Source organism: Sturnus vulgaris, chromosome 16 (genome assembly GCF_052056855.1).
Source record: "Sturnus vulgaris isolate bStuVul1 chromosome 16, bStuVul1.hap1, whole genome shotgun sequence".
NCBI lineage: Eukaryota > Metazoa > Chordata > Aves > Passeriformes > Sturnidae > Sturnus > Sturnus vulgaris.
The window spans coordinates 2,387,192-2,405,653 of record NC_142258.1 but is presented as its reverse complement, the minus strand read 5'-3'; the positions used below and the strand labels follow the sequence as shown (position 1 = coordinate 2,405,653).

The window sequence follows — 18,462 nt, the reverse complement described above, 5'->3', positions numbered from 1 at the left end:
GCTCCAGAGATGCAAGCCCTATGCATATAAACAAATTAGGGGTAGCATGGAGCCAGGCAAGCTACACTGCCTTGACAGCCTGAGAGAGTCTGACTGGGGTTAAAAGCAGAGTTAACTGGATGGTAATTCTGTTTCCAAGCCTTTGATGACAGTAATTCAGTCACCAAAGTAGATCCATGACCTTCAGGTGAAGGACCCCTCTGTTCCTGTATCTCAGACATGGGTGGGTGGGATGACAAGCCTTGAGGAGAAGGCAGAAGCACAGGCAAGCACACGTCCAAGTTTCCAGTGAGCTCATTAACTAAGACAGTCAGTACCCAGCCAGTCTGCTCTGTCCAGCAGCAGGAACTTCTCCACTTGCTCATATTAATAACAACCAAAAGGATGATTCGATTGAAAGCACAAAAGCATACACTAAAACTACTTTTTCAGTCTGAAGTCAAGAAGTTTCAGACTTTTGCCCTTAGGAAACAGCAGTGCCATGACTCAGTGCTAAAGATAAAATCCAACTTACTTCTTTCGCTGCTCAGCCAAGGAGCTGCCTCTTGTCTGTGCAAACATGTCAAAGTCATCACGAGGATTAGGATTACTGTGCTGGAGGGAGCTGAGTGTGCCACTGACACTGTTTGTGCCCAAGTCTGCAACCAGAGGAGAAAAAATAGTGAACCAGTGAAATAACAAACTGTATGCAAACACCATCACCATTAAGAGCTGCAGCACTGAGGACAGTTTTGTTCAAAAAAGGCTGGAGGATGCTAACCACATGTTCTTAAAAGAAAAATTTAGAGATGACCTAATTCATCCTGGAAGCACCACTCCATAAATGCTCCTCACCAAGAAGCCAGCATTTGGGAATTGGTGTGAATCTGCTGCCAATATCCTGAGATATTTACTGGTCACTAACACAGTCCCAAATTTTGGGCATGGACAGTAGTTTTCTCCACAGTGTTTTCTCTCAGTTACTGATTGTGAAACCAACACTTTCAAACATGCATTGGTGCAGTGCTGAAAGAAGTGGAAAACCTCCAGTCAAACCCAGTGATCCAATCACACAATCTTTGGTTTGGTTTAATGTAAACCACTAAAGAGTTTCATAAAACCTTTCACCCAAAGATTCTGTAGAGGGAGAATCAAGAGCATTCACCAGGCTGATTTCACAGAGAACTATAACTAAGCAGAAATAGAAGTAGCAGTACAAGTTCTGCTATGAACAACAACCTGCACCCTTTCCATCAGTTTTCCCTCTGATTAATAAATCCCTCCCTTTGTGCCAGGCTGGTTCTCAATTGCAGGTTGTCACAGTACAGGACAGTGGGAATGCTTTCTGATCCTCCTGTAAGCCAAATACCCAAACCTTTTGGAGGCCACATGGCAACATTAATAGATAGTGGAGAGTATGATCTAGATCAGGCACTCACCAAGCCCTGCAAGCTGTGAAGAAAGTGAAGATGGAGGTGCTGAGTTTCCAACCATTGGGCTCACCACAGCTGGAGAGCCAGGACCCAAATCTATTAAATTATCTTCTGTCACCTCATTCAGTACCTGTTACAACACAAGAAACACAGAAGTTACACGTGCCAGAAATTTCTTCTTGCAGTACAACATTAAACATCAAAATTTTCCACATTAGGTATAAACTGTTTTCAGAAACAAAACTTATTTGTTGTGACTAAAGTGTCAATACAAAGTCTTTGCTGAAGTTTGCATCACACTGCAGAAGTGATAAAGCAAAGTAAACAATAGAAAATGTAAAAGAAGTACAGATTTATCGTGAACTCAGACCTTGAACACTATAAAACAACTATAAAAGAGTTTTCATTTAAAGAATAATTAGAACTCTTCAGCTTGGAAAGGGGCTGCTTAAACAGGAGATGAGAGTGGTTCCTAAAATTATGAATGGCATGAAGAAAATTAACCTGAACAGTGGTACTGTAAGACAGAGTGAAGGAAAATTAGGTGAAGCAAACAAAAACCATTAAGTGACTTGCTCAAATGTAAACAAAATATTTGTTATATATAAATGCAAAATAAATATGTAAAAATGTATTGTGAAACTGTGGCACTTATTGCTTAAGGACACTGTGAACTCCTAAAGTCCACATGGACTCAAAAGCAATCAAAAAAGTTAACAGAGGAATGAAAATCCATCAAGGATTGTAAACACAGAGATGTTTTAGTGTGAAGTGACTTCCTGAGCTAAAAGTTGTCCCTTGGGCTTTGCCACATTCTTACTTTTCCTGGCATCCACCATTAGCCAGTAGAGGCAGGACACAGGATGGGGAGGTAAAAGGTGTGATACTACTGATAGTACTGATAGTACTACAGCTGGTAGGAGAGAATCAAGGCAGTCAGGTACTTACTCCATTGCTGGCATTCTGTGTTGAGCGTCCTGATCTGTATCGTTCAAATCTGTTTAAAAAAAAAACAAAACAACAAACCAAAAACCGACATGGATTATCAAAGCCACCAATAAATAATAAAAAACATGAGTTTATAACTAAGTCATGACATGCTTGCCACTGAACTTTGTTTTCTCTGGCTCCAAAGGGAAGCCTGAAAGCTTTAACTCCAAGCCAGGACAAAGGGAGGATTGCTGAGAAGTTGCACTCTTGGCAAAGGTGGATTTGAAGTTGACTAATCTGATCTTGCAGCACATGCTTGAAAAACACTGCAGGATTTGTCTTTTGGTTTGGGGGGGGGGGGTTAATCATTAAGTGCTTTGTGACAGACTGTTGTGTGAGCCAAGGGACAGGGGGAACTGCAGCAAGATTGATGCTCACAGTTCAACAAGCCAAGCACCACAGCTCATCTCACTCCCACTTACCAGCTCCCTCTTGCTGCAATAATGCAAATGAGGAGCCATGTGTGTGGCACAGCCCAACCCAGGCACGCTGGCACGAGGGACAATGAACAGCAGATTCACTGCTTAAAACATCCTGAGTCGACTCAAAGATGGTCACAGGTACTTTCCAACAAGGAAAAGTAATGATGTTGGATTAAAACCTTTATACTTCTAAGGAGAAGTCTGGCTAGTCAAGCTCTGATCTCTTCTTTACTCCATGCATCTGGGGTCACAAACCTAAACCCAGCTTTCATGAAATCTTCAAGGCCAGGCTGGACGGAGCTTTGAGCAACCTGGTCTAGGAGGAGTCCTCACCCATGGAATGGGGCTGGGATTAGATGAGTTTTGAGGTCCCTTCCAAGCCAAACCATTCTATGATTCTGTGAACTCAAAACTACCTGCTCCTATGGCCTGTCTGAGGCCAGTCTGATCTCCTTCCTTACCATGGAAAAGCACCATGGAGGTTTGAAAGTAGTCCCTCTCTCCAGAAAAAAGTCCACAATATTCATATAATCCTCCGGGTTTTCTCCCAGATGGACAAAATAAAACAGGGAATGTCAAGTAAACTAAAATGTTTTCTTAATGTAACAGAGTAAAATGCAGACTTAAAAGGCAGCAAAACCAAATTCAGGCTCAAATTTCAATTTTAGGAAACTGTGGGTGTTTGCTATTACTGGAAATCCAACTCCCTTTGCTGGAAACCTAAGACACCTCCCACCTCATTTCTCACCAAAAGGCTTCTGTTCATTTACATCCCAAGGCTTCACGGCAAAGGCCAGAGCTCCTGCTTGAGTCACTGACAGAGCTTGGTCCCTGTGCTAGGAATCAGCATGATGGATGTGGAGCTTTTGGAATAGCAGAGGAGGAACTGGAATTTATTGAATGCTCAGACCAGTGCAGCTATTCCACCACAAACCTCTTGCTAACATCACTCAGCTCCCCTTTCATGAATAATGACTACAAACACATCAGCCACAGTCAGCAAAGTTGCAGATGGGGGGAAATAGAAAAAATATTAAGGGTGACCAGGCGAAACCTCTGTGATAGCTACACTCTGCCACTTGTAGGATCCTGCTTGTGCATGAAACACACACCATTTCACACAAAAAGCCAGCGTTTGTTTCAAAGTTTGCCCCATCTCCTCTGAACGAGAAAATCAAAGGCAAAATCGAGGGCACTGAGTCGTCTTTGCAGCCTTTGCCGTGACAGCAGAAATTCACAGATCTAGAGTCTAATTTATTTTTAAAGGCTTGAGAAACAAAGCCCTGTGCTAAGAGCAAGGAACAAAGGGTACTCTTTAGTGCCTCGCTCCCCAGGCCTGTGATTAAGGGGAAGATTAAACTTTCCCAAGACTGCAGCATCACGTGTCACCTCCTGCAGCAGATGTGCCTGACAGCGCCTTTGTCTGGCATGTCGAAAGTCCTGTGCCCCAAGTCCTGTCCCTGGGGATGATTCCTGCAGACCAGCTCTTCGAAACATTAGCTCTGCACATGACAGGGTTTTTTTTTTGTTTATTTTTCTTTTTCAAGATTTGAAGGGTTACTTAAAAACAAACGCTTTGCATGCACGATGCTCCCGCCCACCTCAGGCAGCTCCCCTTGCACCAGCACTGCGAGTGGAAAGCTCAAGAGATCAGAGGGCAGAGACAGCTCATGGGAGCCTCCCTAAGCCAGGAAACAGCACAGAGATTTGTGCAGAGCTTGGGCTAGCAGGGGAACCAGTGACTGTGGCTGTGCTATTTTTGGTCTCCAGTCCTTACACCTGTACAGCCCTGCAGACTTGAGCCTCTGCATTCAGAGCATTTTCACAAAGTTGCCTTGCATTTTACGGATATGCCCCACAAAAATTCAATGCATAGTACAAAAAAGAAGATCACAGTATTAAAAGAATCAACTGAAACAGGAATGTTACTATAAAAGGCCATAAAAACACTGTGGAAATGGTTCCTGTGGTTTGGTTCTCTGTGTCATGTTGGACCCTTGGCCCAGAAGGCCCAATTTCACCAATTGACCTATTTTATTCTTAAGTGAAAAACCCTGAATGAATGTAAATGGTTGCTGGGAGAGATGCCCCACCTTTCATATCGGAGGAAGACATTATTTAAATCATCATTCACGTGCAGCAGCTCCTCTGTGACTTCTTCATTGGACACTCTTGAGATAAGCTCCACAATTCTCTGCTGCATGGCTCTGCAGGTTCGGTTCAGTTCCTAGGAGGAATGCATTGTGCACACACAGTCTGATAAGCAACAAGCAATAAGTAGATTTAGTTGAGCTCTGTTCACAGCCAAACATATCCCCCAGCTGAGAAACACTAAGACAAGTTTATCTTTGCATGATTAAATGTCACCCAAAAGCACATCTAATCAAACGCCCTTCAAGAGATGATGGCATAAAACCTTGAGAGCCTATTCACAATTCAACTTCCTGATTCTTCTTTAACTCTGAGCACTTCAGAAAATAAGTATCTGTATTTTAGTCATCTGTTTTAAGAATAAAACATGTTAATACAACACCTTCCCAGAAAAGAGATTTCAAGGAAAATTCAATCTGCTCTTTTTGGCACTATCATCCTTAAAAACTAAATGATGTGGATGGTGGAACGTGGGGGGAAAAAGGCTCATCAGGGCTACCACAAGTATTAAGTGTGTGCTAGGATGAGAAGTGCTGGTTACACAGAACTTACCAACTACAGAGAACATGAGGGTAAAGACAAACCAAGCAGCAGGAGCATGAAAAGGTGAGTGCTCCACACACTCTCCAGCACTGAGACACAGAAATGCTCCCTTCCACTGAGCAAATGCAGAGACAAGAGACTGCACAAAGGCTATGGGGAGCTTCAAAAGAACGTTTTAAGGAACGCAGAGTGAGGGCATTTATTTTAGAAGCCTCTCATCAAGAAATCTGGATTTCAGTTTGCCTAGACCAGGAGTTCTCATGCTTCCAGGACATCTCTTCCATCACCAATTACTTAGCAGAATTCTGTAGTCCTGAAAGGCCTCTAGACCAAAGGTCAAACTGGTCTGCTGAGGAGAACTGCAAGAAGAAATGTGACGTATGCCAGGGTGCCTCTGATCAGGCCAATGGTTTTACTTCAATAGGCACTGACATTCCAGCTAAAGCATGTCCCTCTGTCATCTTCTGCTCCTCCCAGCTCCACTTCACAGCAAAAATTCAGCACTAAACAAGGATGACTTGTTGGTACGCAACCTTCAGGATGAAAGCAAAAATGTGTTTGTTTTCCTTGCATGGTCTGACATCCTAAGCTCTGGATAAATTTCACCTAGTGCAATCCAGCTGCCTTAACAGCTTGAGGAATGTGTTCTCCAATGTCAGTTTTGATCCCATCACTTTCGAAGCAGATTGTGACATTTCAGAGGTTTGTTTGCTGCCTTTCCGAGAGGGCTGACAGTACCTATCTATTCTGCTCAGAGCTGGCTCTCTCACAGGCTGTTTACATTTGATTGTTGGAGAAAATAAATGTCAGGAATTATTTAAGGAGGAGGGCTATATAAACCTCAAAGCAAGGAGTCCTTGCACGCAGCACCCAGCTCTCAAAAGACTAACCATCCTTTGTGATCAGAAACGGGCTCTTCCCCAGCTCTGTGATTCAGATTTAGGATGCACCAGTCACACAAGGGAACCAGCTGGAATGAAGAATCGATGCTGTCACTCCATTTTATGATCAAGTTCTTTCACCTTAAAGCTGTGCTCTAAGGTTATGCTGTCAAGATGCTGGTGGTTGTTTCTCAGTGTAAGCAAACTGTTCGATTTCGGCCTGTCATGGTTTCCTGGAAGCTGCTTTTGTTTTGAGCAGTTCGACCCAAATGGGCAGTGACTGAAAGGCTCTTTATTGCAAAGCCTCTCATCAGCTGCCATGATGGCTCTGAGACAAACACACAATGCCACTGCATGAGAGAGACCAGTTTTTGGATGGATTTCAAACTCTGATGTGTCACAGAGAGCATTCCCTGCCTTCCTCTGAAGGGATTGCTGTGGGAGCTCATCCTCACTGCTGGAGGATCAAAACAGAAGGCTATTTCTGAAGCTATGGAAAGGTAAACCCCATGTTAGGGGCAGAAGCTGGAATGTCAGACTGCAATGCTCCTCATTTGTGGATCTCTGTGACTTTCCTCAGCCAAAAGGTCACCCCACGACCACTGGCCTTGGGAAATAATTGTGAAGCCTGAGACACAAGCTTGATTTATATTGTTTTCCCTCTTGAGATGCACCGTGCTGCACTGGATTGAGATTTTCCAGGAAAGAAATCCCTCCTGATTACCCATTCTAGCCTTCTGGACACCATGGAACTTCACTTGAGCACCTGCCTGAAGACACCACATCTTGAGGAAAACTCATCTTCTGGAAAGACAATTAGTTCATAGATAAGATTTCAAGTGGCAGAGAATCCATAGACCCTTTGCATTATTTAGTCCACATGGTAATATGGAGTGGTTTTTTCCTGCATGGTGACTGGAATGTTTTGACACTGTACAGGTGGTGATGGGGGGTGTAAAAGAAGCAGGAATGCTCAGGGCTTACAGAACCTGTGGCAATTCTTGTGGTAAAGGAGACCTGATATTCAACATTGGGAAAAACTTCTAGCTACACAAAGAGGAAAGCACTGGACAAATTTCAAGGGAAGTCAGGAAATCCTTGTCACTGGAAGCTTTAACAAATGAAGAAAATCAAGTGGTGGCACTTGCCAGGGTCAGGCACAGCCCACATCCATCATGTATCCAAGCATGGGCTGTGAAGTGAGCTACAACTAAACACACTCCCCAGAGAAACACAAGCACAGAAAGATCAGAATCATATTTTTTAGGAAACTTACCTGGAGTAATTCAAGGTCTGAGGAATCCTCTTGTCCAGGTACCATTTCTGTCAGCATTTCAGACATCACTTTTGTATTCCCACGAACAATATCCAGCTCGCTGCGCAGCCGGGCAATCTAAATTGGGGTAACAAGACAGCAAAACACTGCATAATCTTTTGGTTTAAGCAGTTAATTTTCAAGAACTGACTTGGAGATATCTCTGGTTCTGTCTGACTTGATATCTCAGGCTCCAGACATTCTAGCCGGAAAAAAACCAAAAAAAGATAAAAAGTTTACCCAGGAGAAAAGGAACAGAAAAAGAAAAGAATTATCATCACAAACCCAGATGTGCTGTGTCTGTATGGAAGGAAAGCAATTGCAAACAGCACCTAAAGCCAGACCTTGGCTGTGGTGCCTGACTCCAGTGTGGGGAAAGATGAACATATTTTAAGTAGAATCTTTGGCTCTGAAGTTATCATTTTGCAGGGAGTAAAGAAAATCCTGTATTAGGGTATTTGCAAGGGCTTGACTTCCTGCATCTGCAAGACATTCTGTGCCTTGAAAGGAGAGGGGCTAATGGGAATAACTGCTAAAATACTGCTGAGCTGGACCAGCAGATTGTGCTGCCATTACCAGGCCACAGAGACACATCCAAAGCCCAGATTTTTTAGTATAAGAGGAAGAAAGATTACTAAGTAGAGGCAGACCTAGGAGACAAATCCCAAAGAGTTAAAATGAAAGTTCCTCTGCAAATTAATTTCTAATTTGATTTGCTGAAAGAGTCTCACTTGAAAGAATCAAGATGCCAATACCTGTTCAGAATTAGCAGTGATGGGACCAGTCACATTCAAGGCTGGGGCCTGAGGAGCAGAATATGCCGTTGGAGAGGACGAAGAGTAAGAACTGGTGCTCATCCTTTGCTGAGACTGGGAATTGTGCATATTTGCTGCAGGATCAACTTCAGGAACACTCTGCCACATCAGAAAGACAGGAGTTCAAAAGCTGAGCTGGGACAGCACTTGCTTTGTCAGCAACCTCAGGCCAAACAGGCTCAAATATAGAACATAATTGCACCTTGTGGGAAAGGTCAGTGCACCTACTAGAAAAGACTAGCAGCTCCAAAAATCTTCCATGCCCGTATCTTTTGACCCAACCCACAAGCATGTAAGTCCATTTACTTTTACAAGAAAAGTGAGAAGCAAAATAAAAACAAGAGCCAAAGAGAAATAATTATAAATTATTTTAAACTAGGAATTAAGTTGCAGGCTTCCAAAAAATGATGCGATACATAGATACCGAATTTAATTAACCTTGACACAAGAATTGTAATCTCTCAGTCCTTGATCACTTGCATTTGCCGCTTCAAAGATTCATTAACTTCAGTTTTCAGAGTGAATAATCAGAACACCTGTGATCATTAAGTTACTTCCAAGCAGCAGTTCTGTCAACTTTCCAGACCTAACTTTCCAGAGGTGTAAAGCTCACACGTTACTGTGGGATCAGAGAGATCAGACTCTGTACACCCCTAATAGACAGGCAGACCTCGGTTTAAGGTTATCACCAACAAAAGCAACCACACTTTTGAGCAAAAGAAGTAAATCTCAATCATAAATCCTGCTGGGCTCTCTTTGAACAAATTGGTTGCATTTGTTTGGTGGTTTTGGGGTACAAGATTAAATGTTATAAACTCTTTCCCTCTTCTCAGATTGATGATTAACTCAAGGGAGGAGACAGCTTATCAGTCTGTATTATGCCTCTCCTACATGCCCTTTCAGTAGTAAAATGTCCTTCCAGGAGTGAGAAAATGAGCCAAATTCAGAGAAACAGGAGGGGGAAAATGAGTAGTTATCCAGCTATTTATACATCCTGGGAAAATAGCCCTGGAATTGCAAGGCTGCAGCTTACCCTCTGTGGTGTGTGTATTGGAGACAGAGCATCAAGATCTGCCATGGGGAACTCGATGCCTTTCCTCTTGAGCTCTTCATAAATATGCACTACTCCAGTTAAATCGGGGCTACTTCGGAAGGCATCAGCCCAAGCCTGGAAAACACGAGGGATTATCCATAAACCTTCCAAATGAAGCTCCAGCCCCACCCTGACCTCAGATACTGACTGTAAAAGCTTTCATGGATTTCAGCTTCAAAGGAAAGCTGAAGTCATCAGAACTGGTCTAAAAGGTCCTGCAAATATTAAGACAGTCACCTATACATTTTATTCAGATATAAAATAGACAGGAACCAGTGCAGAGTAGCTGTGAGTAGCCTCTGACATCATGAAAATCCGTGAAAGTCTCTTTCCATCTCCTCTCCTTAGTAGTGATTGATGCTGATCTTTTCTGGCATATTGTACAGCAAATGACCCATCAGAAAAGGTCTGTGAGAAACATTCAACAGATCTAACCAAGATTCACAAAGATGTAAAATCATCTTAAGTAATCTCCATTCACTTTGTGAAACATCCTCATTTGTTGCCAAAGGAAAAACACAACCATCAAGTTGTTTTCAGTGTTTTATTTGGACCAGACTTATATTTAAAAAAAGGTCCTTTCTGGGGTTCTTGTCTCGTGAAAAGACATTCCCCTGAGCAGCAGAACTAACGACGCCTGGGTTCTGACAGAGCATATCCAACACTCAGACACCCCAGTGTGGCACAAAGGATGAGTTTAAAAGAGAGAAATTCCCACAGCCAGAACATTCATAATATCTCTCCTGCATGAATTCACTGGTGTCTAAAAAAACTTCAATTTACATTTGAGCTTTTCCTTCAGTGGGAGTACTAAGTGCTTCTCTTGGCTAGCCAGCCTCCTGCACTCACGGAGCTGCTGGGAGCACAGAATGCTGAAAGCCTTTAACCCCTTTCACTTGTTTTGGAAATTAGCCAAATATTAAAAATGTGGAGGAAGGAAAAACTGAAATATTATGACTCAATTAAAAAATGAAGCATTCCACAAACCCCCACATGTGTGGAGCAGAGTATCAGCGTGCTGGATCCAGAACTACTGCGAGACACATGTGTGGGCTCTGAACTTAATTCCTTTAGTCATCACTTTTACACGAATTTTTTTACTATTTTCACTTCAAAAGCTCTTTGAACCATTTTCTATATTTGGGAGACAGAAGTCCAAGATAGCAAAGTAAGATAAGAAATAATACTATTTTTTAACTTGCTTTCCTATCCTAAGAAAGAGCATTTCCTACCATCCGTGCCCAGTAGACAATCCATTATCAGGTGCAAACAGACAATCCTGGGTTTGTTTCTCAGCTTTGTTAAGAGTAAATTAACTGCATCAACTCTTCTGATGCAGTGCAAGTCCAAACAGCCCTGCTTGAGCCAGGGAAAACAGCTTTGACAGCACACAGCCATTGTTTCCTTGGAACTGACCTTCCAAAACATCCCTAGTTCTGATGGAGATTTTGACTGCACAAGTAACTCCACCTTTGCCATGTCACTGCCTTTTTAATTTACATCAGAAGCCATCTGAATGATGCTTCTACATAATGGTGTTCACCACTTCAACCCTATTTGCAAGCAAAAGTGTCAAGGGTTAGGCAAGGGATGTTCTATTTTAATAATCATCACTCGAAAGAAACTTGGAGGCAAAATTATTCTGCATTCTGCCCCCAGTTTTTAATGAAGCTTGTTTGTCCAGGAAGATGTACTAATACATCCCCTCTTTCATTGGCTTCCTGTGGATTTTGCCAAATGATCTCATTTCATCTGCACTCCACCTTTTAAGATTACTCTCCGTTCTGCAATTCTCTTCCCTGGAGAAAGGAGACACTTCCATTTGTATTCTTCTTCACCTGAGCTGGGAGCATTATCTACATTAGAGTGTCTCAGAGGTCACAAGTAGGACAGGCACTATTGTCCTAAGTGCTGTCTACACACATTGTAAGACAATCCCTATCCTAGACAGCTTACAGTCCAACTAGGCAGCTGCAATATTAGCTCTGCTTTATGGATAAGGAGCTACACTAGAGCTTAGGAGACCTTCCCATTGTCCAAACACATGTAGGACAGAGAGGAGATTTAATTCAGAGCTTCTAAGACTTTGGGCCTGACTATCAAATATAGATACCTCAGGATAAATCCCACTTGGATCCTCAGTGTGTCCAAACAGGTCACATAAATATCCTTGTAAATTCAGCCTCTAAACTGGGGACCATCCCAGTGTTTGGACACTGGGTGACAGGTGAGCTCTTACCAAGGGCACAGTGACAAGGAATACTTCCAAGGCCTAGCCAGGTGAAGAAGGAAAGATAAGCTCTATGTAATATATGCTAATTCATGTACACTAAGAAATAGGTTGAGAAAGTGAGACACAAGATGCTCAACATCTCAAAACAAGTCTCTAGACAAGAAATTGATGGCAGCTTTATCTACCCTTGTTATGGAAAGGCCCACACACAGCTGTGTGGCTGAAGGCATCCACTGTTATACAGCTCTCTTCCATGCTTCCAAGTCTGGGCTATTAATCCTCTCATTTCTGTTCTTATTAATTCCCCAATATCAAATTGGATATAAAAAGGGATAAATACAATGCTGGTGGGCCAGAGCTGAGATCAGCACTCTGGGACAGGGTTAACTCCAGCCCCAGGGAGCTCTACAGAGCACAGCCAAAGCTGAGTGAAGCTGTCATAGGGTATTTTGGGGGTGTGTGTCCATAGGGCACCTGGGATGAGTGACTGCAATCACTCTTCCAAACTTGTCAGGCAATCTGGAAAACAAAGTCCCCTACCACCTCCAGCTAAAGAGACACAAACAGAACCCACCCACAGGCAACCTTCATAATTTTCAGGCTTTTTATATCAAAAGGCATTTAGTACCTAGAGTGAGGCTTTTAGCTCTACTGCACTAAGTCTCCTCAGATAAAGCTCTGTTTAATACACTGAGGCAATGACTGTGGCTTTCTGATTATGTTTCAAACACTCCCATCTTAGCTGCATTCACGACTGGGAATCCATTTAAACCCAGAGCCCAGCAAAAGCAACATTCCCTAAGACAACATGGAAACACACCCAGTTTGTCTTTATGGGACAGTTTTTAACCTCATCTCCTGGTCACAGCATGCACCCGTTCTCCCACCAAAGCAGGCAGAAACCTGAGGGCTCAGGCAGATGCACAAGAATTGCTTTTAATAATTTCATTAATTTTGTGCTATTTTTTTAAAAAGCCATAAAATCATATACCAGAAATAAAGGGACCCCACAGACCCCAATGCAATGCCCACTAATTCCATCGCCCTACCTATTTCCTGTTCAAAAATCACTTATTTACATTGTCATGCTCTAAGGATGCCCTATCCCTGTATCCAAATAAGAAATAAAGCAGCAGAACTCCAAGTGCATGCTTTGCCATAAAAATCAGAAGTATATCTGGCAAATGATGCTGTGCATTTGTAAATACCTCCCCACAAGGAACACTGCAGCAGGTTTATATCATTTTAAATACGCAGTGGCTTTTAGTCTCTGGTGTATGCAGTAGCCTGTGGAAGCTTAGTGATAAAGCTTCCTATAATTGTCAGATTTCCTCCAGGCAGGCACCAATGTTTCCTCATGTGTGGCTAATGGTTTGTGGAATTAACACGGCTGTTTATTGTTGTGCTGCACAGAAGGAGAAGTGGCAGACAGGCCTATGTCTGAACTTCCCACTGCAGGCAAGGATCTGACAGCGTGCTTTTACTGCACAATAACCAGAGAAAAGACACCAAAACCATTTTAATTCCTATATGGTCATTTACTTTTCTATAACCATCTTTGAAAGGAATGCAGAATGCTTTCAAATGGAGAAAAACAGCTCCATTTTCCGCTCAGGGAAACAGACACAGAAAGACAAGTGTTCTGCAGCTGACACCAAAAGCACAATCCTCTGAAATCTCCTGGCCTCAGATGACAAGCTCATCGCCAAGGCAAGTATCCAGCTTCTAGATATGACTGTTAAATTGCAAAAAGCATCCATTTACCTTTTATTAAATCCTCCTGTTTTAGAATGGTACCTCTCTAACTAGAATCCAGACAGTTCTCCCTGGATAAAATATCTGTGTGTGTACATGTCTGCTTTTCCCCACCCATCTGGACATATTGTTTGAGTTTATATATAAAAAACTTGCCACATTTTTAACGATGACAGCATGTTTAGTGATGCGTAGCATCAAAGCAGACAGTCCTTATTTCAGGCAGCAACATATGGAAGCAGAGACAAGCTGTGTACCTGAATCAGTGCTAGGACTTTATCCTGTACTATAGTGGGGGGGTTGTTCTTGGGTGAGATGATTTTCACCAGAACACCATCGATGAAGTCACGATTTGCCACCAAGACGTGGAAACGATGGCCACAGTTCTTCACACAGGTCTCCAACACCTACACACACAAAATAACCCATCATTCATTGTTGGAGCAAAGCTTGATCATACACACAGCACCTGGTTTTTAAATTTATGTTAGATTTTTTGATGAGAGGGCAAGAAGACAGAGGGAAGATAACACTTATACTGTTACTACATTTCTTCTTCCCCAGTTTTGTCAAAATCTTCTTCTCTAAAAAACTTCTACACACACATTCAGCTGTACCTCACCCACTGTTAACACATTGGGCATTTTTGTAATCCACCTTTCCTGTTTTCAAGGTAAAGAAATAGAAAGTTTCTTCATCTTCAAAGCAGAACTTTCCAGCCGGTGCAGCTGAACAGCCAAGTACAGAGCAGCACATCAGGAGCAGGTAAGACAGAGGACATCCTGTCACAGTGAGATATTATCGTGCTGTGCCACTCCACCACTTTCTATGAGCCTGGAACACAGCTGGACCCAGTTGCTCCGAGCTATAAGCCATGTTTTAGAGTTGGGAATTCAGGTGAATGATCTTCACTCATTCAAAACACTCCCCTGTGAATGCTCTGACAGGTTATACTTTGACACATTTTCCCCCTGCAACCTAGCTGGAGGCACCTTCCACTTGCCATTCAACTGCCATGGAAGAACAGCTGTTGATTTCTCTCTGAAGAACATGATTAGCATGGAGATAAATCCAACACGTCACTTCTCCTTACAGCCATGCCTAATAACCACTGTGACTCTGTACTGAGGAGTCTGTAATTACTCTCCTCCTTCAGCTACTTTCATCAGCCATGATGACACGGGCTCATTCCTGATGGATTTCGCTCTTTCCTGCACAATGGATAATCTCATGGTTTGGACTTTGGTAATCTGTCAAAATGACAATCCAGGACAGGAAATGGCAAGAAGACAGAAAGTATGGTTACGCCTCGTCAGGGAGATGCAACAAGAGCTGTGTGAAAGAATCATACAGATCACCTCCCCAGAGCAGGATAACTCGATCTAGTTACTGCCAGAGCCAGCCCAGCACCCCACTCAGGAGGGCTGCACTACCCAGGAAACCTCCAGCTAAAGCCATCAGCAGGAAAGGTCACTGCTAAATTATTCCACACCTTAGCAGTGCTGCCTAAATGCACAGAATATAATTTACACTTTATTGAGTGAAATTAGATCACCATAAATTAATGCGTTGTCTCCTACAGAGATTCATTCACAAGGGAAATTGTGCATCAGCTACTTATTAAGCTGAAAATATGGCAAGTTCATCATCCTCACTTGCAGATATGCCCACAGCTGTTGCCTTGGAGTGGAGGAATGGTTGGACACAGGGAAATGAGAAGTAGAAAGGGAAACCTCAAAGTGCAACAGACCCATTTGAGCCACTTTAACTTTCCTCAGTCAGTACTTGGGATGAAAAAGAGCCACAAAAAGAAGCAGAAATCAATTGAGTCAGAAAACCACTATGCAAAGCTTCCAGCAGCTCTCCCCAAGGAAGCGAGGAGGCAATTGGAGAGAAGAAAAGGGCAGAGCAGTGGCTGTTAAAGGAAATAGTGTGTACATTCAAGAGAGTGCCAGGAAGAGGAAAATGACAAAAGGGTTCTGCCCTTTGAGGCATTCCAGCCTGCCCCCACTCACCGTCAGTGCCAGCATGACCTCTCTGTAATTTTTGTTTCCATTCAGCCTCTTCTTCAGCGCTCGAATGGCATCCTTGGGCCTGAAGGAGAAACACACCATTTTAACAGACAGCTCAGACAGGCTTTTCACATCCCATAAACTCTGGGAAAGTGAATCCTTTGCCATTTCCAGCTGGACATAAGCATGCGGGTTAACTTCAGATCATCTGATGACAACCAAAGCAGGGTCATGGAGAAATATGTGAGGAGACAAGGTATCACAGAAGTCAAGATGGGAGGAATGCCCCAAGTCTGCAAAAATCCAAGCTGTTGATTAGGCAGGGAAGACTGACAGCCACTGTGACAAGCCCAGGGAATAAGAGCAGTGATCAGTTCTCCTGCAGACTGCAAGCAGCAAAGCTTTCTGGTGCTGAAGGAAGTGTGTCAGAAAAGCTGTCTACACAAATACCTGAAATTAAAGGCATTGCAAAGAGATATACCTGCTGAAAAACAAAGCTGGCACCCTCTCCAAGAAGGTCTTCATGCCAGCCCTCCCAAGAGACTGATCACAGAAAGTATCAGAGAATCATTTGGGTTGGAAAGGAAAGTCATTGAGTCCAATCAGTAACTCAGCACTAAGCCCATCACTATACTATGTCCCAAAATGCCACATCCACGTGTTTTTTGAATGCTTCCAGGAATGGTGGTTCCACCACTTCCCTCGGCAGCCTGACCCAGTGTCTGACCACCCTTTCAGTGAAGAATTCTTTCCTAATATGTCATCTAAATAAGTTGCTCCCCTGGCACAACTTGAGGCCATTTCCTCTTGTCCTGAATCCTACAGGTACTGCATCATGCAGTATTTTCTGAGAGCAGGAGAGGTCTAAGGAGCAGGAAAACCAAGCAACTGATCTGCAAATTGCATTCAAACCATGAGCATCTGCCCCCAGCCTCGCTGCACCTCCTCACATGCTGAGTACAACTGGAGGAAGATTGTGTTCAGGGACCTTTCCAAGTCTGCTGAAATAGCACATACCCTTCTTCTGTCTCGTTGATAATGTCACAGATCTCCATGTTAAGTGTCCAGTCTTCACTCTGCAAAGAGCCATCTGTGGCCTTTTCTGTAAAGTAAAGAAAAATAAATCTTTTCACATCTTCCTGATTAGGTCTATACCTCAATCCATCTTCAGTTACTCTGAGCTGAAACTATTCAGTAACAGACAGAAAAAAACAAATCCCTGCTGACAATAAACAATGTCAATCCTTCCATCCTGGTTTTAGGGATCAGCATAGAGGTTTCCAGACAGAATCAATTATCCCTCCAGCCCACATAGATGGGCTGTTCTTCAAAGACTCCTGAATTCCTGGGAGAGTAGGAAAATGTCAGCTAATTCCAATTTAAACTCTTCAGATGCTGCACTGCTGGCAAGTTATGAGCTAGGAAAATATCCCCCCAAACCAACACGACCTCCTCCCTGTTTTAGCAGATAATACCTCCACACGAATTGGGGGAGGAAAAAGAGCAAACTGGGGACAGAATTCAAGGAATTTTAGCATGAAAAGACCCACCAGCACATGAAAACACTTAGCACATAACAGTTCAGGTCATGATATCATGACACCTGTCCCTCTCCACACCTCCCAAGCTCTGCCTTCCTCCCAAATCTTCCCTCACTATTTGTGTGGCAGGTTAAGTCACTCTGGCATCACTCAATTCCTGGGGAAGGATGACCTATAGCACTGTGACAGTGGCAGATGCCAACTGTTGGCAGTTTAATTTATAGATGTCTGCAAGAGTAGCATAACCATAACTTGTAGTAATCAGTTGACAAGAACTATTTCCTCCTTGGGATTTCCTCCTAAATCAATATAGTTCTGTCTAGCAGTGCCTGGAACATCCCTGGAATTTTTCATGCTCCTCACTTGCAGCATTCAAATCCTATCTGCTACCCACAGTCAGGAATGATGTCAAGCTGAATGTAAAGTCTGTCACCAGAAAGATCTAAAAAGGGGACCTTTGAGCCAAGCATGAGCCTTTCTAAGTTAGTCTGGGTTTTTCTACAGATGCCTGGCATCCAATGCTGCAAGATAAAGAGGGTGACCAAACCCAATTTTAAACATTTCAAAGCAGAAACAAAACCACAGGTGCCATCTTCTCCAGCTATTCTTCTGTCTACATCTAACCCCAATCTGTCCCCCAGAAAAAAGCAGATTTTGTTTGGAAAGACCAGGCTCCAAGGACTTCACACATCTCTTTTTGTTTACCAACACTGTTTTTTTCCTATTAATATTTCCATCACTGTCACTGAGGATACAGATGCCCACAGGCCAAAATTATGGGACATTATTTGGAGAAAGACTGTGCCTCAGTAATTCAAGTTTCAGTGACTTGTCTACACCAAAATCATGGTTAAAGCAGCTCCACCAAAGACAGCAATTACAGAAGTAATTGCAACCAGACAGCCATGTAAAACCCCCAGAAGAGAGAGCTGAACAGAAGGGAGAGGACACCATGAAAAAGGAGATTATGGAACAGGAAAACATTTGTTACAGACCTCACTTTTCATTCTGAGAAGCAGCACTGCAAGGCACCCATTGGGGAGAGAATGGAGGCTGAAAATCTCCCAGCTGGATCTTTTTCAGCTGTCACCACCTCATGGTAAAGTTCACTTTGGTCAATGAAAATTCTTCATGCTTGAGAGATGCACAGCTTCCATATCGTCCAGCAAATACTGGACAGGTTACTGAGTATTTTTAATTTACTGCATTTACAGTGCAGGCAGAGCTGTTTAATGTTTTCTAGGATACAGGAAATTTATCTTTGTGCAAAGTTACTTGTAAGAATCACTTCTATTTGTT

General features: G+C 43.0%; 1 protein-coding gene across 4 annotated transcripts in view; it reads right to left on the bottom strand.

The window, feature by feature from the left end:
* Positions 1 to 18,462, bottom strand: part of TOM1L2 (target of myb1 like 2 membrane trafficking protein) — a 51,652-nt gene that overhangs the window by 16,263 nt on the left and 16,927 nt on the right. For all 4 annotated transcript variants that reach the window (XM_088174250.1, XM_088174251.1, XM_014871101.2 and 1 more), the window contains exons 2-11: positions 16,640 to 16,724; positions 15,626 to 15,704; positions 13,868 to 14,017; positions 9,563 to 9,697; positions 8,470 to 8,628; positions 7,676 to 7,792; positions 4,918 to 5,051; positions 2,361 to 2,409; positions 1,419 to 1,542; positions 515 to 638 (exon numbers count right to left, since the gene is read on the bottom strand). In XM_088174250.1, coding sequence (XP_088030376.1) covers positions 515 to 638; positions 1,419 to 1,542; positions 2,361 to 2,409; positions 4,918 to 5,051; positions 7,676 to 7,792; positions 8,470 to 8,628; positions 9,563 to 9,697; positions 13,868 to 14,017; positions 15,626 to 15,704; positions 16,640 to 16,724 — 1,156 coding nt within the window. The remainder of the gene's footprint in view (positions 1 to 514; positions 639 to 1,418; positions 1,543 to 2,360; positions 2,410 to 4,917; positions 5,052 to 7,675; positions 7,793 to 8,469; positions 8,629 to 9,562; positions 9,698 to 13,867; positions 14,018 to 15,625; positions 15,705 to 16,639; positions 16,725 to 18,462) is intronic.